We start from the raw sequence: 24573 nt of genomic DNA on the forward strand, positions 1-24573 counted from the left end.
ACCATATGGAGTGGGTCGGGTGCAGGTGAAGCTGTGTGAAGCCCAGCAAGAAGGGAGAGCAGAAAAGCCTCCTTCCTCTTCCCTGCAGATGTGGAGGTGACCAGCAAAGAAGGTGCAGCTAAATTAGAAAGCGGCTTGTCTGCAAAATTAATTGTGGCAGGGACAGCAGGTTAAAAAGCATTCCCTTCTGAAAAGAGCCTGTGTGAGACAGCTCAGCTCAAGTAGAAGTTGCGGATTTGAGTTGGGATCATAAAGTCTTGGGGATGAAATAGGTGTATATCTTTTAGAGAAGGTGCTTTATATGCCAGTAGGAATCTACAGGCATTTAAAACTTTGTAGCTATCCCACCACCTGAGACCATTCATGCCACTTGGCAAGAGTGAATACTTCGGTTTCTGCCCAGTGCCAAGACAAGAGGCAAGAGGCACAAGCTGGCACACAGGAGGCTCCATCTGAGCACCAGGCAGCACTTCTGTGTCATGCGGGTGACGGAGCCCTGGCACAGGCTGCCCAGAGGCCATGGGGTCTCCTCCCTGGAGATCTCCAGAAGCCACCTGGATGTGGTGCTGGGCAAATTACTGTTCTACCCGTTTTACTTCTCACGGCTTTTTTTGCCCATTTCTTCTGCTTTACAACGAGAGTGTAAAGTGCCTGTGACCCAGCTGTAGGAAGAAAATCGAGCAGGGCTCGTAGTTTGCAACAATTGCTGCGTGCCTGCCAGTGAAGTATCCTGAGATTACTGTGGTTGTTAAGACACAGATGTCCTGCAGAACAGCTCCTGTGAAGAGGCGTGTTATGTGAATCATTAAAATCACGGTGTATACATATATATTTATTAAAAAATACATATGTATTTATACAAGTGTGTGTATATATATATAAAAAAAACTGGGAATATATTTTATATATATATATATATATATATATATATATATATATATTTATGTATATATATATAAACTGGGAATGTCACCGACCTCAAATCATTTCTCTGGCATGCCTCAACCTAACCAGATGGCAGAGGCATTAACCTACTGACTCAACTCTTGCTTGTATATTCCCAATTTTTGCCCCCTGGAGGGGATGACACACGGGAGCAGCCACATGGATTTTGGGGGTACTGCACAGGGGAGCGGCCACATGGATTTTTGGGGGGATGCCACACGGGAGCAGACACCTCACTGCTGGGCAGCTCCCTCACGGGGGGCCAAAAACCAAGGCGAGGCAGCACCCCCACGCTGCTCCACGACACACCCCGGCTCCAGGAGGGCAAAATAACCCCGTGGGCACCCACCCACGGCCTCAGCCCCGCCGGGGGGCACCCGGGGCAGGCGCTGAGGGGAGCCGGGGCCAGGCCCCTGGGCGGGCCGCGCAGCCGCGGGGCGGCGCCGCGCTGATGTCAGCCCGGGGGAGGCGGCGGCGCGGGGGGGAGCGGGCGGCGGCATGGCGGGGCGGCGGCGGCTGCTGGCGCTCCGGGCTACCGCGGCCGGGCTGCTGGTGGCCCTGGTGGCCCTGGTGGCCGTGCCCTGCGGCAGCCGGAGGCCGCCGGCGCCTCGCTGCGGGCCGCCCTGCAGCTGCTGGCGGGAGTCGGCGCTGTGCGTGGGGGCGGCCGGGGCGCCGCGGAGCCTCCCCGCCGGGCTCGGCTCCCTGTGAGTGCCCGGGGACGGGGGGCGGCCGGGGGGTCGCGGTCATGTTTGTTGTTGTTTTTTGTTATTTATTTGTTTGTTTGTTTTTAGCACGGTTTCCTTAAGCCCTGCCCGCCTCCCCCTCTCGTCCTTCCCTGCGGGCAGCGGCAAAACCCGAGGCTCCGGGAAGCCTCACCCGCGGCTCTTCTTTCCCTTCGGCAGGAGCCTGGTAAACGGGACCTTCTCGGAGGTGAAGGACAGGATGTTTTCCCATTTGCCCTCCCTGCAGCTGCTGTAAGTACCCCGAGCACGGGGCGCCCGTCCCCGCACGCTGCCCGGCGCCCCGGCTGCGCTTTTGGCAGGAGCCGGGCTGAGGGCACGGCGTGCGCTTGGGAGCCCGGGGGCAGCTGTGCGCCGTCCTGCAGCTGTGAGCCATCGTGCAGTGTGTTTGCACTGCCCAAAGGAGGGCAGAAAGCGCTTTCTGGCGCCCTGAGTGCTTTTTTTGAGTTTCAGCGTTAAGTTCAGGGCAGAGTTCCCCTCCCCATCCGTTTGCACTGAGCGCCAGGTTCACGGCGTGGTGTTCCGGGACGCTACGGGGAGATGTGGCATGGCACAGGAGGTGGCGGGGGGAAAGCAGGAGGACACCCGCACCCCTCCGGGAAGGGCTCTGTGCCCAAAATGTGTGTGTTGTCTGCAGCGTGACCCTTCTTGGTTTGGTGGCTGCCCCAACTCCTGGTCTGGCCAGGGCTGAAGGGGTCCCACGGGCGGGATGCGCCCCGTCGCAGGAGGTGACCCTGCCACATGTCCCAGCTCCTGGCACCCTACAGCGAGGTGCTGTGCCTCCCTGTGCTAGGCCAGCCCTCCTTGCCTCGCCCTGTTGGGGCCCTGAAAAGATACAAGGCTAAAAGATACGTGGCCCAACAGAAATGCGGGCTGAGCGCTGGCTACAGAGCCATCAGCTTAAATTGGTCTGGGGGAAGGGGTGGTGTGATGCATCTGGGAGTGCCATGGCCAGCTGCCTCTCCTGCGGCCTGCCCGGTCCTTCTCCCACTCACTGCCTGGGGACAGGGACAGCACCCCATGGAAAACACTGGGGAGAAGTGGGCAAGGTGAGGGCTGGAGGCCAGCAGGAGCAGGGAAGGATTGTTCCCTTGTGTGTGGCACTGGTGAGACCGCTCCTCTAATACTGCGTTCAGTTTTGGGCCCTTCACTACAAGGACAGTGAGTTGCTCGAGCATGTGCAGAGAAGAGCAATGAACCGGTGAAGGACCTAGAAAACACAAGTTATGGGGAGTGACTGAGGGAATGGGGTTGTTTGGTCTGGAGAAGAGGAGGCTGCAGTGAGGATGGTGTTGGTCTCTTGTCTCAGGTGACGAGCGATAAGATGTGAGGAGAAGGTCTCAAGTTGCACCAGGGGAGCTTTAGAGTGGAAGTTAAAAGGAATTTCTTCACAGAATCAAAATCTGCTCCTGGAAAGGTAGTGGAGTGTCCTCTGTGGAGGACATTCAAGAGATGTGTGGATGTGGCACTAAGGGACGCCGTTAAGTGATGGGACTTGGTAGGTTGGGTTGGTGGTTGGACTTGATCATCTTGAAGGTCTTTCCACCCTAAATGATTCCATGATTCTAAGGCCTGTGGGGCTGAGTCTTCGCAGGTTCTGACTCACCTTTGGTCAGGAGGTCTACGGAGGCATTCACCTTTGTTAACACCAGGCAACACAGCCTGGGATGAGAAGGTTGATCAACTTTGGTTTTTAGGGTGAGAGGATACAGTAGGCAAGATAAGCAAATAATTAATCACCTCATTTCTAAATACAGCTGTCACAATGTATGCTAATGAAAAATTGCATTTACTGTTGTGCTAAGTTTTTGTTTGTTTGTTTTTCTAATATACAAAGTATTTTCTAATATTTCTTACATGAAAGGCTTACCTAAGCAAGGAAAAGCTGATGTCCTCAAGCCCCCTTTTGTTGAAAGCATAGATCAGGACTAAAAGCAGAGCATGTTCCTACAATGCCTTCTCTGATCTCTTTGGGGAAATAGAGGATTTACCCTGCAGTGTTTAAGCATAAGCTAAGTCCCAAATCAAAGCTTTTGTGGGACTTCAGGACCAGCACAGAGTCCTGTGCTTTGCCCATCTGTGAATGGGTGGAAACAGCAGACCTGTGCCATTTGTGAAGGAAAGAGATGAATCTGTAGGTGCAAAATAGAACAGGGGAATCTGAGCAGATGAAGGTTATTCCCTCTCAATAGGTGTAACAGACTTCCAGGAAGAAGTGTTGGGCTGGCAGGAAGGTCAGCTGTTGAGAAAGTCAGAAGTTTCATTTTATGTGGCAGATCAGATGTTGGAGTGAGAGGGGTTTGTAACCACCACCATCATCACCTTGGACCCTGACACGTTTCATTGGTCCTTGTAATTGGGGAGTTTGCCCTTCAAACAGCCAAAAAGCGAGGATGAAATGACGACAAGTACTGAACAGAGCACTGGTGTACATCAGGACTGTATCTTTGGTCACAGTCACCATGATGAAGCAGTAATGCAATGATCACAGGGAAAGTTTGCATTTCATGTTCATTAGTCTTATAAATTAATTTTAGCAAAATGCCTAAAACCATACAAAAAGAAGATTAAGTTACTGTAGTAAACTGATCAGTGCAAAGATGTTCACTTATAGCTGAAAATTCTGAAATTTTACAAAAATGATTTGAGTAGCATTTGCTTTTTAGACTGAAGAAGTTTTGCTCTTCAAAGGAGATGGCTGAGTTTGCCTTTGAACATAAACATTGGAGACTTGTCTACCTGTGTGCTCTGATACAGCAAAGGAGGAACGTAGCTGGCCAAGCCTTTCCACGGCTTCCTTCTCCTAACTGCATTCTCCTGGCTCAGATGAAAACCACTTGGGGCAGCTCCAACACATTTTGGCCCTGAAGTTCACAAGGCAGGGCAAGGCAGCACCTGGAGCTGCTTCTCCTTGGTTCATTTGGATGTGGAGTTTTGCTCTCCAGGGGCAGGAGGGCTTTCTGTCTCTGGCAGTTTGGGCACGTCTGCATTTGCAGCTGACAAACAGGTCGTGCAAACTGTGTGCTCTCCTCCCATATTGACAGGTTGGGCTTGGAGCATCCACCTGTGAGCTAAAAACAAGCGAGCCCTGATCCACCAAGATGGCATAAATGGAAGCTGGTGCCTGTGCAAAAGGGCTCCCTACGTCTCCAAGCTTAGGAGAGGCACTGAGATGCTCTCTTGAAAACTTTCAGCGTGGCTTCAGGGTTGTGGGCACCTGGGGTCCACACTCAGCAGACTCACCCCGAAAGGACAACTTGTCCTACTTAGGGGACAAAGCAATCTAGGACCAGGCTGTATTTAACCAAGGTGAATGGTACAGCAAACGTATTTCTTGGGGAGTAGTGGACATGAACTAGCATCACGTTATGCCTCTTTTTAAATTTTTTTATAGACCATTCCACAGTGTTTTATGTGTGCTGCATTGGTGGGGCAATGTGGGCTGGAGTCGGTAAGATGGGTTTGGTCACGGTCAATAAACACAACTGGCGTAACACAGTGTGTTGGGTTTTAATGTGCTTTCCTAATGCCTGCTCTCTGTTTGCAGCTTGCTGAACTCTAACTCCTTTACTGTTATACGGGACGATGCCTTCGCCGGTCTCTTCCATCTAGAATACTTGTAAGTCTGGTATTTTATGTATATCCCCGTCCTTTATAAATCAAGATGTTTTGATAAGTTGCCAAGACTCCTGCCATGAAGTCTTAGTCTTTGCTATGATTACCAGGAGCAGGAGAGATGAAGGATTTATGTTCCGTTTCTGTGCAAATGTCCTTTATGGTTGCTCACCATTTTCCAGAGGTTGCAGTGGATTTTTAAAATATGCCGTGGGTGCAAGGTGGCTCTGTGTAATTACCGTACACTGAAAAAATGTTGTTGAACAAGAGCTTGTCCTGGCTTTACAGAACAGTGCCATCACTTTGAAGGAATTCTGGATCTCAGGAAAGAGGCGGTGAAGCCTCTCGTGGCCTGCTGACAGCCTGAAGAGGAGCTGCAGGGTGTCAGGGTACTGCCCAGAACAGCCCTGATTACCGGACTGGCCCTCTTTCCCCAACTTTTCTCTCCAACTTTGTCTTTGTTCTGATATTTCATTTAATGCCCATGGCATTTATTTTCATATTATAAATAATTATGAATATATGGATATATATAAACATATATTTCATATAATTATTGTAATTATTTATAGTATTATTTACATTTATTTGACTTTCCTTTTTCTTAACTGAGTTCACGTCTCCATTGGTTTTTACATCATTTTCATTTCCCGATCTTTTTTTTTTTCTTTTTTTAGGTCACCCTTTTTTCTTTTAAAAATGTATTAGCCCTGGTACCAGGTTGTCCTCACTTCTACTGCAAAGGACTGCCATTTCTCTGTGTTACCGGACATGAGCTGGTATGTTTTAAACTCTGAATATAATCTGAAAAAAAAAAAAATTGTCTTTCCACCCACCTTTCTGCGCTGAAAGGTAGCTGTGGAAAACATTTCTGTCATTGCCTAAAGGAAGACCAGTACTCATAAAACTGATTCTTGCTAAGGACTTGCAGGTAAGTAGGTATTAAGTTGGTGTATGTTCAGGACTAATGGTCTAATACATGAGAAGCAGTCAACAGTAGAATTAGCAGACCAAGAGATAGAGGATAATCGTAAATGGCGTATGCTGAAATCCACCAATTCAGCTATGTTTAGGTTTTTGAGTGACAGTAAGTTAGCTGATTATTCTCTTTTCCAAGTGTCTGCAGGAAAAAAAAAAAGTAAATTGTAGAAAGCTGGTAAAAAGGAGAAAAACAAAACACAAACCCAACCCTGCAAATATTTTTGTTGTTTCCATGATGACTTGCTTAGGCTTTGAAGAGATGATGAGTCTAAAATGGAGCTTGGCACAGTAGCATACGCTACAGTAACTGTTGCATTGGTAACTGCAACCAGACCCCTGTTAGGAAGAAGAAAATCCTGCCCCTCCTCAGCTCATCAAAGGGACAATTTCTGTCTCTGGCTGCTGATTGCAAACCAGGGAACACAATTAAGACTGGTAAAGCCTTGCAGTCTGAATTTCCTTCAGTGACAGCCGACCAAATGGTCTCAGTTAATGGTTGTGGTCATTCTCCTTGCCTTGCCAAGTCCTGAGGGCGCTTCCTCTTCCCAGCAAATCTCACCAGTACCTTTTGGGAACTGAATGTGACTGGGCTTTTTGTTTTTTTGGGTCTTTGCAGACAGTAACACCGTCACAGTTGTAATAGCTGGTGTCTCACAATTGCCAGTGATCAGACCTTACAGAGCATAAGGAAACCTTACTGAAGAACAAGAGCAAGCTTCTTTGTGTACCATGCAGTCTCCAAAGGAAGAGCAGCTGGGGAGCACCCACAGCAGCTACCTCTATCCCCTAGCAGGAGCACTGTGTCACACCGCACTCGCAAAACTGATAGCAGGATTCCACGCACCCGCACCCCTAAAACTGCCAGCCTATGTTTGCACAGCGTGGATGAGAAAGGTCTGATAAAGATGGGAGCTTTGCTGCTGTTCCCAGGGTAGCAGGCCTTCGAGGCTGGGTTTGGTAACACAGGAATCCAGCAAATTACTGAGTCCCAGCCTAAATTTCCATCGTCCCTCCATGCTGTGTTCAGCAAAGCCGTGTTAATTTGCACTGAGGGCGAGCTGGTGGTGTGCGTGGGTACTGTGTCAGGGAGCAGTTTGGCTCTCTGCTCTGTGGATTGAATTCATGTCCCCAGGCTGCCTTGTAACAGAGTATGGTTGACCCTTTACTAACATCCTCCGTGCAGACACGATACTTTAGTCTGCACCTTTTGCATGCAGTGAGGTTCCCAGTCACTTCATGAAGGATTTTGGCTATGTCTCAGCTCAGGAACCCAGAGCTCTTGTCATCTCACCTCCCACTCGGGGCTGCAGCCCTGTCTTGACTCTTTGAAGCAGTAACCTTGATGCATAATAATCTTTCCTATATTTCCCTGTAAGACAAACAAGGATGCACAGGGGAAAGGGAGACCATTTTGTTTCATAAAACTATTTTTGACGTTGATGTTCAGTTTTCTTCCTACAGATACAGCTGTACCATGCAATATCTTGATGGCCACCTGGCCGCAGCGACGTTGCAGTGCTGATGGTATATTTATGGATGTGTCCTCAAGTGCTCTGGGGTCAGGATGCTCGAATATCAGCTCTTTGTTTAAATGCTGATGTGCATTCGGGATGAGCAGCATGCTCCAGCAATCGATGCATCACTACCATTGTTCTCCAGTACGCAGGGCCATGACTCGGGTGCAGCTGGGTGCCCTGCAGAGGTGATGTCCCAGCTGGAGAGCACTGGAATGCGGCAGCAAGAAGACAAACAAAGCCTCTGGCAGTGGTCTTTCCGTTTAGGCAGACTTTGGGCTTGGGATACCAGTATGTAGGTGCAGTTCACGTTGTTGCAGAGACAGTGGGCTGGGAGCCCTCCAGCTCTGCGGGTGCAGAGGTGATACTGTGCGTACAGCCACCTGGCTGTGGGCACTCTTCCTTCGGATGTGGGCTCCTTGAGCAGTGTCCATCTGCAGCCTGTGAAGTCCTGGCTGTTTGCTGCCCAGTGATTCCACAATTCAGGCAGCCATTGAGAGGAAAGCAGGACTTTAGCTTCTAAAGTCCATCTCAGAAGTCTGTCTTACCCAGGTCTCTTTCCTCACACAACACGCTCCATGAGAATTAAACTACAAAGGAATAATGTTGTTTGTTTGTTTTTTTTTGCTTTGTCCATTTTGTTCCTCTGCTGCCAGATATTTGTGGCCTGGTGCCTGCATCACTACTTGTGGTACACCAGGGGCGAGGTGATGAGGCAATATGACCAACTCCACCAAGACTTCCCCACCTCTAAGTCTGAAGGGGCTACCCAGGAACCTGCTGAGTTTGGAGGACATAGGCTAAAGCACTGGTGTGGTGCTCATAACGTTAATTAAAGTCTTTGAAAATACTTTTTTTTTTTTGCCTAGATTCATTGAAGGAAACAAAATTGAAACCATTTCAAGAAATGCATTTCGTGGCCTCCGAGACCTAACCCACCTGTAAGTTATTTAACATCCAGTAATTTGTACTCGAGCAAAACTCTCCTTGTGGATAGCTGGCTTTCAAGCCGCATTTAATACCTCTATTTACCTCTGTGCTTTCAGCAACCTTCAACAGTCAGTAACGTGCCTCCCACAAATTAAAAAACGGCCTTAAAAAAATTCACAGGCACATTCAGCCGCCTGTGTATGCTCACAGGTCGTGTTGGGGTGCAGCCGTTGCCTGTGGGTGCTGCCAGTGGTGCCACCGTGGTGCTGTGTACGTGTGGTTAACATTCCTCTTTCTTTTCAGCATGTTCAGTCATTGCTCTCTGTGTCACATTTCACCCAGGCAATAAAAAAGCTTTATATGTTTTACTTTTGCGTCAGCTTCATTTTCTTTCTTTGAGCAATCACCATTCTTGAATGAGTGTAATTAATGCCTGCGTGTTCCTGGTAGTTAACAATGCCAGTGGCTGGACAGTATCCGATAATTAACATTCTGTGAGCGAGTTCAGACTTTGTAAGAGTCAACAAGATGAGAGATAACAATTATATTAAGCTATAACTTTTTTTTTCTAGTTCTTTGGCCAATAACCATCTTAAATTTCTGCCAAGGGATGTCTTCAGTGACTTAGATTCTCTAATTGAACTGTAAGTAATGAAAATCTTCCTACTGCCTGCCTGCTTCTGTGTTTCTATTGCTCTGTGTTTGAAGTTCTGCTTTCGTGTGTGTCTGATATCTGTGCAGAAAATAAACATGCATTTTGCTCTTCTGTCTTTTCTCTAAGATTGTTTACTTGGTAGACCCCTCTGGAGTAACTGCTATTTCTCAAATCACTGTTGCTTCTCATGGTGCTGTACATAGCTTGCATTATTGTACTTCTCTCTAATGTTTTATTTATATTTTATTTTATATTCATATTTCTTTAGCAAAAGGGAGACAACAAATTTTAAAACTATAATTTCTCTGCATAGCTTTTCCTGTTGCTGTTGCAAGTATTACTTGAGATTATTTTAGTGAAATGTATTAATTAAAATATGTTTTTTTTCCCCCTGATTTTGTGCAGTTGTAGCACATTGCTGACTTATAGTCCATGTTTGTTGTCTGTGTGTGTGTAACTAAGCTGCTAGTCAGCATCCCTGACTCTCTTAACTAAAGAAGTACAATTGTAAGCCCCAAAATTGCCAAAGCATTGGAGAACAGGCATAGTATGTAAAATTGTACGTAAGTTAATAGGGGGGAGGTTAAACTGACAGGACTCCCCATCAGCAGGGAATCTGAAAATACCAATCTTAGGTCTGTTTTTTAACATAGCACAAAAGTGATAGCAGCAAGCCCACCCTGTCAAGCACTGGTGCTGCGTAGTTTGGTGAAGGAATGGGGTTTGTCTGTGTCAGCAATAGATGATGGGAAGCAGACTTGCAGCAGACAGCCGCCCTGTGAGGATTTATTATGCTGTAGTCCTAATCCTATGAAAACGTGTAAATACAAGTGACTTTGCACATGAATCACAGTGCTCTTATTAGTAGTGTTATGCATGGTCTTATTTCTTAGACTGAAACTGTTTTTCCGAGGACAATACTTCCGTGAAGGAGTGTACATATAAAGAGCATCAGAATAAAACTTATCGAGTCTTTCCTCTTCTCAGTTCAAAAACAATTCAAAGGTACTCACATATTTTTAAGTTCAGTATGTCAAGGTGCTAACAGTTCTGTAGTGTTTATGTTGCTATCAACCTTTTCAAATATGTTTATTTCTGTGTGTTTTTTTAGAGATTTAAGGGGAAATAAATTTGAGTGTGACTGCAAAGCCAAGTGGTTGTTTTTGTGGTTAAAGATGACAAATTCCACTGTTTCTGATGTCCTGTGTATTGGTCCAGCAGAATATCAGGATAAGAAGTTAAATGATGTGACAAGTTTTGATTATGAATGCACCACTACAGGTATTCAGAATGCGTATTTCTAAGCACACTGCAAATGGTTAAATATCAGAGCTGTAGACTAAACCATTTCATTTCTGTGAGCATGACCTGGGGGGATGAAGGGAGGAAAGGGTTACGTACCTACAAAGTACTAGAACGAGCATAAAATGAGAAAATCTCATTTTGAAGCTGAAATACAAAGTTTTTATTTGGATTAAGTGATAATGGGAGAAGAGCTGGGACCATTCATATTCCAAAGGGCTTGATTATGACTCACTTGTGACTTAATTTCCATCACAGAATGCTTTCTGTTTTCTGGAATAAGGCCATATAGTGATGTCGGATGAGCTTCCCAAAATCTCTGTATTTCACAGAAAGCAATGAAGAGAAGTTTAAACGATTTGGCTATATCTGCTACTTTTATTCAATAGGCCACGATATAATGTCATCAAATGTGGCAGCAATACTGCCAGCAGTTCTTTATAGAACTCCATTAAATTGGAGAGAAATGTCCAATAATATTTCAAGTACTGTCTTGTTCAGGATCTTGACTTTTATTTTAGGTAATGTAAAGCATGTAGAAGGAAGTGAAGAGAATCCTGCATGTGGGTATGCTTATATTTTATGACTAAATAGCAGACGTTGCCTATATTTAAATGCAGTCACATCATACAACTGAGAACATCAGCTCCGAGTATTGCTTTCATGTTTCGCGTACATAATGTCAGTATTTTGCCTTTTCTTCTATACAGTAATGTCAGAGGCATTCAAGTTCTCATCTGCCATTGAGTCAGTCGTTGTTAGGAGACAGTAGAGAAGTTGATTACTGGTAACATAAGATAAAGTCTCAGGACAGGGTAAGAAAAGTAATCCAAGGGCAATATGTTAAGTGAAAGAGAACGAACTCATAATTCAAAAATATGTTAGAAGAGCAGCAGAGGTAAGGAGTGATAATGTGCCACGTGAAAGGATGTCAAAAACAGGCGAGCGATGTTGCTTAGAACTGCTCCCAGGTTATGTTACTGTGTCTGTAAACAGAAGAGCAGAAGTACGATGTTAAAAGTAGGCTTCATTTCATTTCAGTCTGGTTTAAGAAATTTAACAGCACCGACAGTGTGCAAAAACAAGCCTTGTCTTCCTGGTCCTCAGACCTGAACTGACTTACCTATGCTCTGTCATGTCTTTGCATCTAGATACTGAGCTATAAAGTGGCTACAGACAAAATTCATGTGTTAATGTTAGTCCCTTTGCCTGCTGGAAGTGAAATTACACCGAGGATAAATGTAGCATCACGTGCTGCAGCGCTCCAGTGGGTCTGCTGGCCTGTGGCTTAAGCCCACAGCTGTCTTTTCCTTCTTTGCCCTTGCTTCACCCAGATCTAAAGGGAGGCTAAATATGCCCATATTGATTCCCCGAGGGCTGATTAATTACAGGCTCAGACCTGTGCTATATTTTGAAATAAAGTAACATATCCCCTAGGTATACTCTCCTTTCCTGCTCACTGCTGGTCAGTGCTCTTAGCACACGCTCCCCTGAGGAAAGCCTACAAATCTTTCATTCACATTAGCCTTTAGCACCATCTTCCCTCCTTTGCCAGCCTTGATTAGACTTTCATTGTTTCTGCTCTCTGATGCTCTGTGAGCGTGACTGGGTGTAGCATGTGGTAACAAAGGAGTTTGCTTGGTAAAATGTGCATCTCAGAGGCTCCATTGCATTTGCTGAACTGACACAGTGATGGCAGAAGGGGAGATGTAAAAGAGGTGCTGCCAGATTAAAGGAACAGCCAATGGATGAAACTCTTGATCACTTATTCACAGTGAGAGTGATTGGCAGTGCCAGTGACCTGCACTTTTAACTCTTTCTATGGTAGTATATTGTCTTTCCCACTTCTCATGGCTTGCATCATGCAAATAGGTAAACTCATTTCACTTTTGTGTGTGTGTGTTTCTCCTGCAACCATGTGCAAGGGCGCTGTGTTTTGGTTATAAGCCCAGCTTGGCTTTCAGGAGGCTTGAAGACAGGCCTTCCCCTTCCATCGCCCCTAAGGCCTAGATTTTTGGCACGCCCGATGCGGCAGCATCTCTTTACTGTGTAACTCTGTCCCACATTAGTCTGGTATTTCCAGCTGGTTTGTCGCATTTTACTGATTATGGCTGACATAGTTACCCATTTTTAGTTGTCCAGTGCCATAAAGAGCCCAAGGACAGGTACAAGTAAAAATAGCTGTGTTAACACTGAATCATTTCTGAATGAGCAGTGGATTTTAACACATCGACTGGTATGTTTTAACCCACAGATTTCCTTGAAGTGTTTCAAAACTGTTAAGATGTTTTTTTTCAGAGTTAGATCTGTTCTGTTTTTTGTCCCCCTCTCAAGATTTTAAAAATATTTCAACTTTCTGTGACTATATCTGTTCCTGTTCCATACTTTACTTCTTATGATTTATCACTTACTTCTACTTTCTGCAACCTACATTGTCAGTTTTCTCCAGTCCTTTTATTTTCGCAGTGGGAATGAAGGTAACTTTGTTTTCCTACCTGCACTGATGAATCAAGCCCATGCTCTATCTGTAACAGTCTCTCAAAGGATGGAGACTGTCACTTCTGTTGCAGCTGTTCTGTTTGTGTAATGGTAGTCATCTGCCTTTATTCACCAGAAGTGTAACTTCTCAATAGCAAAGGCTTTCAAGCATGCAGAGATGAATTTTCCATTGGAAGACATGCTTTTCATAACACACTGAAGTGAGGGACCAGGGTGAGTGAGGGCTTAATCAGCATTTCACCCCAATCCCTGGATGTTCAGGGCTTTCCAAAGTAGGAGTGAATGGTGGAAGCACAGAGCAGAACAGAGTTTAAAAGAGTGCTGTCTGCTTCTGCAGAGAAACTCTTTGTGGGATAATCATTTCTTTTTCTGTATATTTATGTCTACGTATAACTCCTGGGCAGGCCTTCTGCCACCTTCTAGACAGAAGCACCTTAGAAGTGTCAGCTTCTCTTTGTCAGCTCTGCTATACTGATGTCCTTTTCTGATAACAATGACCTTGACAAGCTGTCAGGCCAAATATCAAACTCAGACCCAGTTTGCTCTTTTTCCCCAAATTGGTTCTGTGCTGGCTACTGACTTTAGCCCAATGTGACTTTTAAAGCTCAATGTACAGGCACTTGAAGTTTGAGTAGAAATCTTGAATTTTGGAGTTACGCTCCTGGCCTTTACAGGTTGTTCCAACTCCTCAGTCTTAGCATCTAGAATAAGTTTTCCACTGGATAGTAATTTGCAGGTTGGTTGTATTTTATGCTTAAACTACTTTACAATGCCCTGTAAAACGGTACGTTAACTGAGTTTTTGATTACACCATTTTGTCTATGGTCTAGCTAAAATGGGGTTATCCCCAGGCAAACTTCGGATATAATTTCACTTTCTGCCTGGTTTAGCGTAACACAAATTGCTAGTGATTAAATTTGCATGTCTTAAGAAGTTATTGGACTTCAGCTGGAAGTTGCTGTCTCTCAGCTTGAAAGTGATTCTAGCAAGGCCATTTTACTTGACAGGAAAGCAACTTCCAGCTGTGGGGAAAGAGACTTCTCTTTGACAGCATGTGAACATGATCCTGATTTCATGGATGCCAGCCAGCCTAGCTGCAAAATCTGAATTCTGCCACTGTTTACCTATTTGATCTCCTTGGCAGCTGTATTGCCAGAGGACAGTTCATGATGCTTAAAGCAAGGAGACACTTTCCCCTGTTGCTGCATGCCTCACATGAGCACTGACACCTTCATCTTAGGCTAATACAAAATTCAGAATATATCACTCATTTTCTAGTGTTTATAGTCGGCAACTTTGTGTTTTCAGCAAGGACCTGTCCTAACTGTTGTAAATGTATATTCCTAGATTTTGTTGTTCACCAGATTTTGCCCTACCAGTCAGTGTCAGTGGATACATTCAACTCTAAGAACGATGTGTTTGTAGCCATTGCACAGCCCAGCATGGAGAACTGCATGGTGCTGGAGTGGGATCACATTGAAATGAATTTCAGGAGTTACGACAACATCACAGGTACACGAACACTGGGATCCCAGTTGTTGATGAACTATTGGCATTTCACAAGGAAAAATTGTGAGGGCGAGACACATAGATGGGACCAGATGATGTTTTTTGTCCTGCATCTATATTTAAACTGGCAGATTAAAGTTCATGATATTTGTACAAGAATAATTTCATGGAGTAGTGCATTTTGTTCATACATGCACATTTAACCTTGCTATAGCACACAAACTAGGCTTTTTCAGCCTGAACTTGTGAGTTGTTCTCAAGGTACAAACACTAACGTGAATGTCACAGCTGAGCCACTCCCTGCCTGAATCGCACTAAGATAAAGGATAGATTAAAGCAGCCCTCGCTGTTAGTGAAGTGCCTGCAAAATAGAAGGCAGAAATATTCTGCTGCATGTAGAAAGAAATAGGCTTGAAGGATACATGTGGGTGGGCAGTCTACAAGCCTACAAGTCCACTGGACTTGTACCCTAGCTGCACACCCAGCACATGTGCAGAGACCCATTTCTCAAATGACTATCCTACGTTCTCAGAAAGCCCAGCTTAAGCACTGGACTCTGAAATGTGTGAGAGTTACAGACTACAATCATGTAAAGAGCTTTTTGTGGAGCCTAAAGTGTGTTTTGTAGGGCTTAGGAACAGGTTGTTCACTTCGTTGGGGGGGGGGGGGTTCATTATTAGCTGTATGTTTGGCATTCAGATGTCTGAATTTAGCCCTTTACAATATGGGCTCATGGACCTGAGCTAGTTGTCAAGATTGCCTTAATACTCAACATGCAAAGAAAGAAGTGAACCATTTTCTAGAGTGCTCTTTGACTTAGACCAGAAAGAGCCTGAATGATCAGCTCAAGTAGTCATGTCTACACTGCAAATACTTTATGGTACTGGAGACGAATCCCTACGTTACTGGCACTGGATGGGTGATGGTTCATCACAGGCTAGCTGTGAAACAGCAGTGGGTGAGGGCCAGCTGGGGACAGAGCAAGCACAGGGGTCTGTGCAGGTTCAGTTCTACATAAACTGTTTCAGAGACAACTTCTTTTCTTGCAACAAATCATTTCATAAATAGTTCAGTTGTTACCTTTTGATGTGGGTCTTGTATAGTGACTTGAGATTGTTAAAATGGACCATAACTTGATATGATTTAATCTGGCAACTGCAGTAGTCCTAAATATTTTGAGTTTAACGTAATCCAAAAATTCAGAAACAACAGAGATTTATCTTTTTCATCTTGCTGTGGTACTGATATCCACAAGACGCATCAGTAGCAAAAAGCTGACTCTGGCCCTCTTGGACCAAGAAAAACAGAATATATTTCATTCTTCTAGTTAAACTGGAAATACAGACATCCCATGAATAAAAGAATTTCAAGTTCTTGCTGAGTCAAGAGATAAGAACTGTTGTAACTGAGTAACAAAATCTGGTTCAAATAATTGTTTTGGGTAGTATTTGGACAAAGGATTCTGGATATGAATCCTTTTGGACAAAGGATTCTGGATATGGTTTAGTGGAGGGCTGTTAGCGTTAGGTTGGAGGTTGGACTCGATGACCTTGAGGTCTCTTCCAACCTAGAAATTCTGTGATTCTGTGATTCTGTGATAAAGAGTAGTGAGCAGTTTAGGGTTCACCTTTAAGGGGTGCAATTTGAAGTCAGTTTTCCAGTTACCAGGGAGAAGAAAGCAAGAAAAGAAGCTCTGATGGTGTGTAGTAAAAGACAATTATGAGATGACAAAGATTTACAAGAAGGGATGGGTGATTTGGTAATATTTTTGTGGTTTGAAGAGTGCATTGTACTGTGCTAATATGTGCTTTTCTTTGGGCAATAGGTCAGTCCATAGTGGGATGTAAAGCCATTCTTGTTGGTGACCAAGTCTTTGTGGTGGTGGCACAGCTCTTCGGTGGCTCGCACATTTACAAGTACGATGAAAGCTGGACAAAGTTTGTCAAATTCCAGGATATCGAAGTGTCTCGCATTTCTAAGCCGAATGATATAGAGCTTTTTGAGATAGACAGTGAGATGTTTTTTGTCATCGCAGATAGTTCCAAAGCAGGTTTGTCCACAGTGTACAAGTGGAATAACAAAGGGTTTTACTCCTACCAGTCCCTTCACGAGTGGTTCAGGGACACCGACGCCGAGTTTGTTGATATAGATGGGAAATCCCATTTAATCCTCTCTAGCCGCTCACAGGTCCCCATTATACTCCAGTGGAACAAAGCTTCCAAGAAGTTTGTCCCACACAGTGAGATCCCCAACATGGAAGATGTCCTGGCTGTGAAGAGTTTCAGGATGCAGAACAACCTGTACATCACGCTCACCAGGTTCATCGGTGACTCCAGAGTAATGAAATGGAACAGCAAACAGTTCGTGGAGATACAGGCTCTTCCCTCCCGAGGAGCCATGACGCTGCAGCCTTTCTCCTTTAAGAATAATTACTACCTAGCCTTGGGAAGTGACTATACGTTCTCCCAGATATACCAGTGGGATGGTGAAAAGAAGACCTTCAGGTTATTTAAAGAAATCTATGTGCAAGCGCCGCGTTCTTTCACAGCTGTGTCAACAGATCGAAGAGATTTTTTCTTTGCCTCCAGTTTTAAAGGAAACACACAAATATTTGAACATATCATCATTGACTTGAGTTTATGAAAAGCTGCTGGATTGAAATTCATGTAGAATGACATTTATACACGAGCAAAACAGTGACCTTTCCGAGAACAGGGAGCACCTATGGAGTATGATGACATTTTCTGAACTTTTAAAACTTGCATATTAATCAGGGATTGCATTTACTCGGTTGCTGCATGACATGTCCGTTCTATCCTTTTTCAAAGACACTTTGCAACCTGCAGCCGTTCAGATGAGTGTGCAGTGCATTAGGATTAATTTTGACATCTAAGAATATAAATTTTACCCAGAAAACTACCTTAAATTGGACATCTCATAATGAAAGCAACAAGGAAGCCATACCATTTCTGTGCTTTGGCAGAGAAATGCTTTTGACTCTTTAGCTAAGATCTCAGCAAAGATTTTAAGATTAGAAGCAGGTCATCATGCTTGCTGATGAATTGTAAAAGCAAACGAACATTCCGGAATACACTTCATTTTGGTTTCTTGAGCTCTATCTTCAAAATCTGTCTTTGTGGTTTGCAGTAAGACCAAGGTGTCATTTTAACTCATTGTAGATTAAAAGGAAAGTCAAAATCTATTGCCATTTTTCTTATATTAATCACTATTTCAGCAACAAATTGTACGTAACCAAGAGCCCAGCCCAGAGTACCTGGGTGGCCAGGAAAATAAAGGTATTTTGCTTCTAGACTGTGAGATCTTAACGAGTTAATACAGGCAGAAAATAACAGAGGGCTGCTTGGTGCCTTGAGTGCACTGACTATAGATTCAGTCTACTTTGTGGATTAATAGGTATTCCAGAAATACATCTCATTGTGCCCTAATTCACACTCTTCCTGATGATCCCGGTAGATTCTGGGGTGTTTTACCAAGGTCTTATTCTTCCACAAGGCACAGCTTAAATTTAGTTTGTAACATGCATCTACATCCATGTTCTTCATGCTGCATCTTGTCTGTACACAATGAGATGATTTATTCTTCTGAGTTCTCCCTCCAGCACAGCTCACAAGCAATAAATTGAGGTTTTGGTCATCGCAAGCTGTACTCAGGGAATCTGAGAACCAAACAGGACTTTGTTGTCACCAGGTCTTTTGAAACTGAGGCAGCTAGAGCTGTTGAAGCTAGAGCTTACCCTGGCTCCAAGAAGAAGAGTTTCCTCTTGGTGGCCCCAGACTTTTGCTGGGTTGCCAAGCTTTCAAAAGTCTTGCAGGTTATGCAGCAGGATGTGAACAGTCCACGTCTCGTTGGTGTTTTGGGTGGCTACAAAATAAGGCGTTCATTTATCTTAAATCTGGCAGCAGTCCTGGTGTGCACAGAGCCTCTGGCAGGGTAACAGCTGGGGACCATTCTCCTGGAAAGGCTCCAACATATTTACCCAACAAAGTTGTATAGCAGAAGCCTTGTTTGTTTTGTTTGTTTTTTTTGTGTATACAATATTTTCTTTGTTTTCATACTGCATCGCCTGTTAGGTTGTTTTATCATGAGTCTTGCTGCTGCACTTCCACACTGGCTAATAGCAAGGCTTTGTGTAAAGCAAGTGGAGCAAATAAAAATGCCCTTTTTTTTCATGCTGGAGTATCTCACTGCCTCTGTGCTGAGTGAGCTTCGTGTTTTTGCCCTGGACACACACATGAAACATGACCTAATACCAAAAATAGGGATGTTTTCACAGGCTTTCCAACATCCAGATGCGAACAGCGATGCAGATGAGGATTCTGCACAAGGACTCCTGTGAGGAGTCGCAATCTACCAGCGACCTGGAATATCACAGCCTTCTCCAAGGTTTGCCTTGCTGCTGTGAAATAAAAGTTGTTACTGACCCGTCAGAGACATAACTCATTTTATTCTGTTTTTAAGTTATGTGTTAATTTCTTTTTTTTTTTTTTTCCCTGTATAGGTGCTCATTCTGGTTTTATTTTTAATTAAATGGGCAGCTTAGCCCATCCAGCTGCCCGAAGCATTGATGTTCTGCCCTCTGAATCCTAGCGTGGTGTCAGTCCTGTGGGTTCAATCAGACCAGCAGATAGATGCTCTCTCCCTTCACCCTGCAAACCAACAACAGTAGGTTTTAGCAATACATGTCCTTGGACTAAACTAACAAACCCACAAAACTGAGAGATGATTCACGTATGTGCCAGTGAATGAAATTTCTTACCATTTTCTTAGTTAACTTTTTAACTTTGGCAGATATGGCTGACAAACAATGTTTCTTTAAATTGTGTTGTGGGAAGGCATTTTTTTAATCCTTTCCTGTCTAGCATGCACGTTTGAACACAGTCACATATTCTGACAAGGAGGGGCAATTCTCAGCACTTTCTTTAGGGCTCACTGCTAGTACCATATGCTTAGCAAGGGCACAAGTCCAAGAGCTAAGAGCTGATTTAGAGAAATTGGATCTTGATATTTTTGATTTGAAGGGAAGCAAGAGGATGGCGCAGAAGTGCTTTTGTATCCAATAGTCGGAAATGGTACTGTTGTGAGAGAGTCCTGGGGATTTGAGACTTGGCTATCAGGTTGAATTAAATTAAAATGGTCTCTGCAGGGATGGGCTTAATAAAGAGGATAAAGCGATCAGCGGGAGCCTCGCTCATTCACACGGGACCAGAAGAAGAAAGCGAGGGGAATGAGTTCTGGGGGCAGGCTGCATCGCTGCCGAGTAGCTCTGGAGGTTGGTCGGAAAGCCGGGCTCAGCGTCCCGGCCCGGCTGCGGCCAAGTTAGTCAAGAGGCAGGGCAAAAGATGACCTGTTAATGTAAAAAAAAAGGGATCACGGAACACTTCTCAGGATTTAATGAAGGCAGGGTCTCAAAAAAAGCCTCGCTGTGCTCTCCCTGCTCCCAAGGAAGAGCTCCAGAAGCAACCAAGCAACTAAAACTCTGCCTTCCCAAACGCAACAAGGGTTTTTCCTCCATGGCCTATATTCTGTACTAAAAATTGTTATACGCAGCACATAATCTATGCATATCCAGACTTTACTGCAGCTGTGAGAACATCAGGACGGTGAGAAAGGATAACAGCACATGCCACCTGGTAATTTTTATTGTATTCTAAAATACGTACAATAATGTAAAGAACTGTAGTTTATATAAACATAGGTTTAATACGGTATGCTAGCTACAGCGGGAACATTTTAAGGCTGTATATACATTTAGCTTTTTTTTTTAGTAAAGAGATGATGTAATCTATGCCACTGACAAATGTATGTACTCCTTCAGTCGCTAAATAAAAGGTAGTTAATGAGACTAACTGGTGCATTGCCTGTGTTAAAATAGCCGTGCTGTGAAGCGTGTCCCAGCTGGAGTTCGGAGAAACACAGGGGGGTTGGGGCTTCCTTGGAAATGGGGCCTGTGAACCCGCCTGACGTGGGCCATGGAGCCACAAGAGGTCCCCTCGTGGTCCATGAAGCCCCAAGAGGTTTCCAGCCCCGGTGATACCCGACAAACCCCAGGAGATGAGCGTCCGCAGGGCTCTGCTGCGCATCTGACCACCAGGAGGGTGGAGGTCGAGCCAGAAGACCCCACCAGACCCAGCTCCTTGTCCACTTCTGATCGATTTGGGTTTTCAGAGCCTGGACCTGAAGGGAGCCGTGCTCTTCCACGTTGGACGAAGTTTCTGTGTCGGGGGTAACGCGGACCTCCAAGGCCTTGCAGCTCCCTGGTTTCCCCGTTCACTCTTTCCTTACACCCCCTCTAGTGTTACCAGGTATGCAATGCAGCTACGAGTTTTTTCTGTTCAGATTAAAGGCATTTTCTGAAATCTTTCCCTTCTTTCTTTCTTTCTTTCTTTCTCTTTTTTTCCTCTCTCACCACAAACCAAAGCCATCTTCATTTCAAAAAATATAAGATACTCAAGCAGGTTTCGTAAATGCAGAGTGGATAAGAACCAAACCATAAAATTAACCCACAGATTCTGATCTTCACTGGGGAGTCTCTTCATTAAATTTTACTGAATCACTGGCATTTACTTCGAAATTGCAAAAATAAATATAAATCTATCAACGCTGAATGCATTTCATTTGAAGCAAGCCTTGAGCATTATCCACTGATCAGGTGAGTCGTTAATGCAGGGAATAATTCGTTGTGTTTCCTCCTCTTTCTTCAGAAATAACACAATTCTCCGTAACTAATTATAGGCTTGTGCAATCAAAGGCAGGGCTGACACACCGTAATGGGATGCAATTGCTCCAGGATCACTGCTTTCCTTTTGGGTATTCCAGCTCCTGAGGAGTTAGCAGCCTTTGTGGTGTGGTTCACTGAAACTCCATCGTGGTTTGAACATCGAAGCACCACACCAGCTGCCCCCCGGTTTCTTTGTCCTTGCCAGGTTAACAATTTTTCCCACTCTTTACCGTGTTCTTCAAACCATTTTCTGAAAGTTTCTATTCATCCTTGAAAGTCACAGCAAGATAACAGGAGAAAACTATTCCCAGAAAGCAAAGCATGGATGGTTGCTCCTCCCCAGATTTAACGGGGAAGACAGAGTAAGGCCTTTTTGAAAGACTTTTTCACAACAGAATGCAGAAGAAATGGATCTGCAGCTGCTAATGCATTTTTTTTTTGTTCTTTGTTTGTTTGTTTTTCTAGTATCTAGAGAACAAGTCTCATGAGGAGCAGCTGAGGGAGCTGGGGTTGTTTAGCATGGAGAAGAGAAGTGTGAGGGGAGACCTTTTTGTACTTTAAAGGAGATCGTAGTGAGGTGGGGCTCAGGCTCTTCTCCCAAACGTCCCAAGCACCAAGTGATAAGACGAGGGGAGATGATAGCCTCAAGTTGCACCAGAGAAGGTTTAGGTTGAGTATCAGGAGAAACTTCTTTACTGAAAGGCTTGTGCAGCATTGGAGCAGGCTGCCCAGGGAAGTGGCTGAGTCACCATCCATAGAGGCCTTCAAGAAACGTGTAGATGTAGAACTTAGTAGCATGGTTTAGTGGTGGACTTGTCAGTACTAGGTTAAAGGTTGGACCAGATGATCTTAGAGGTCTTTTCCAACCTGAATGATCCTATGATTCTAACATGGATTAGGTGAAGAAAATGTTGAAGGGAAGAAGCATCTGGAGCTGCACGTTGCCACACTGGAAAGAGTCACAGAGGGGTGCGATGAAATTTGACAGGCAAGGAAGAGATTTTTTACAGTCTGGGAGATGGGTTGAGAGAGATAATATGGGTCTTGGGAAGATTAGATGAAAATTTTCTGAAGGCATCTCCTTATTCCAGTTTTGCTCCATCAGCAAAGTAGCCTAGTCACAGTTTGGTGGAAAGCAACAAAAGCAGGTGGCAGAAGTTTAATGCAAGAAATATTGAAGTAGAGACAAGAAAACTAGAGATGGTGAGCCTGTAGACAAATGCTTAGTTATCTGGAGGAAAACAAATCACATTTTCCAGGCAGAGGGATATATCAGTATGATATCAGGGAATCAGGGAGAGCAAAAAATATGTTTCTAAATAAAGGAAAGGGATAGGAATGACAGAATGTGAAGTGTGAATTTACTTAATTGCTGTGTAGAGAAAATATCTAAGTGCATTTCCAAGGTCACTCAGAGAATGCAATCCACATCATTTTCCCTTTCAGAGTCACCCTAGTTTATGCTTAATTAAACTATGCAAGCTCTGCACACTCTAGAAAATGCCCTTTTTATTACATTGTAGGCAATTTGCATTTCTGAAGGGCATTTGGGAACCATGACATCACCAGAATGAAGGGCTTCTGGTAGCGTGGCTTCCATTTTCGTCCAGCTGCAATTTGACTTTTATTCCAAAGTCCATTTCTATTTCCTGCCTGGACATTAGGGCAGGATTGTACAAGAGCGCTCATTTTCCAGCTTCAGTGGCTGTTTCGGTTCTTCTGACTCAGCAGTCCCCTTGGAGATGATTCATCCTCCAGCTGCAGGTGTGCCCTGACAATTATTCCTCCATTTCAGTCCAGCAAATGAAAGGTCAGTGGGTCAAGAAAGCACTCATCACCCAGGGCTTGTGGAGTCAGAGCAGAGCTGGAGCTGGCATGTGGGAGGAGGGAGCAGCACTGCTCTCTGCATGTTGATTATGCCCTCTGCCATTCCTTTCTCTTCTGCTCTTGCCAGTATGGTAAATGTTTTTGCCAGAGGTTTATAGAAAGCAAAGTGCCAATGAGGTCCTGACGGTGGAGGTTTGCTTGGGGTGCTTTGGAGAGCGAGCCAGAAATAGCATGGGGAAATAGAAATTAAGTCAGCAGATCTGGTTAATGGCATCTGCCCAGAATTTTTTTCTAAACTCCGTGGCCCGGGGGTCTCCTTGGATCCCCAGCTTCTCTTGGTTCCTGCTGGCAGCATTTTCTGACTCTGTTTTGTACCATTAGTCTCTGGGGAGAACACTGTGGGACTTTCATTCTGGAGGAAGGCTCATTACAATTATCTGAGCCTCTGTCACCTCAGGATCTGATTACGGTGCTGGGGTTGCACCTTGAAATCATTACAATTAAGACTTAATGAAGTGAGTAACTACAGAGTCCTGCAGTTACTCCCCACCAACTTGCTGCATCTGCCTCTAATGCAGGAATAGTTACCACCTGATTTTTATAATTTTTAAGAGGTGAAACCTGGTGTTTCAAGTTTGTCCTGCAAAATCTCACAATGCTGGGTCTTTGTGAGCCTAGGCAGCTCCCCTTCCACATCCCAACATAGACTGGGTGAGCTTAGAGCATGCTGCTGGCTGACAATGGGTGTATGTATTGGGGTGAAGCTCTGGTTTTTGGTCTGGAAAGTGACCTTGATGACAAGGAAATCCTGGGTGATGACTGTGGAGAAGGTTCTGTTCATGTCCACTGAACTCTGGTCTAACTTCCATGCAGTGCAGTAGGCTGATGTGCCTGAGTGAGTTCCTGGGCATTGGAAGCCTATATCCCTGGGCAGGAGCCTCCTTCTCTCCTAGGTTTGCAGTTCATGAGCAATACTGGGCTTGATCCTCCAGACTCTTTTGCTAGTAGAGCAGTGAAAAGAAATGATGGCACAGGAAAATGTGAAGTTTGTAGGGATAATGGTGAGGTTTGGTGAGGTTACCATTCACGAAGGCAGCCCACAGTGGGCGTGAGACCAGAGCTCCTGCTGCCAGCACCTCCTTGGCTCCTCCTGATGTGCCTTGAGGATGTACCTGACCTGAGTCAGGAGAGCAGAGTGAAACATGGAGCTAACCAGCACTTGGACACCTTCTGGCCACCCTGGGGTGAAATGGAGCATACCTGTATGCAGGTACGCTTCCCGATCTTGTGCTGCCATGCTAGTAAAAAATAGCAATT

At 44.8% G+C, this 24573-nt stretch overlaps 1 protein-coding gene across 1 annotated transcript; it reads left to right on the plus strand.

Annotated features, from left to right (window-relative positions):
• Window positions 1-1443: 1443 nt before the first annotated feature.
• LGI2 (leucine rich repeat LGI family member 2) lies at window positions 1444-20553 on the plus strand. Its single transcript, XM_032186361.1, has 8 exons — window positions 1444-1649; window positions 1848-1919; window positions 5233-5304; window positions 8665-8736; window positions 9298-9369; window positions 10492-10661; window positions 14529-14693; window positions 16516-20553. The coding sequence occupies exons 1-8, from the start codon at window positions 1444-1446 to the stop codon at window positions 17331-17333; spliced, it is 1647 nt and encodes a 548-aa protein (XP_032042252.1). The 3' UTR covers window positions 17334-20553.
• Window positions 20554-24573: the final 4020 nt, after the last annotated feature.

Source organism: Aythya fuligula, chromosome 4 (genome assembly GCF_009819795.1).
Source record: "Aythya fuligula isolate bAytFul2 chromosome 4, bAytFul2.pri, whole genome shotgun sequence".
NCBI lineage: Eukaryota > Metazoa > Chordata > Aves > Anseriformes > Anatidae > Aythya > Aythya fuligula.

Bases quoted from the DNA above. Each gene is read 5' to 3' on its own strand.
- LGI2 (XM_032186361.1), top strand. From the start codon at position 1,444: ATGGCGGGGCGGCGGCGGCTGCTGGCGCTCCGGGCTACCGCGGCCGGG. The intron at 1,650-1,847 runs GTGAGTGCCCGG...TCCCTTCGGCAG, and splicing joins CCCGCCGGGCTCGGCTCCCT to GAGCCTGGTAAACGGGACCT. The intron at 14,694-16,515 runs GTACACGAACAC...TTTGGGCAATAG, and splicing joins GAGTTACGACAACATCACAG to GTCAGTCCATAGTGGGATGT.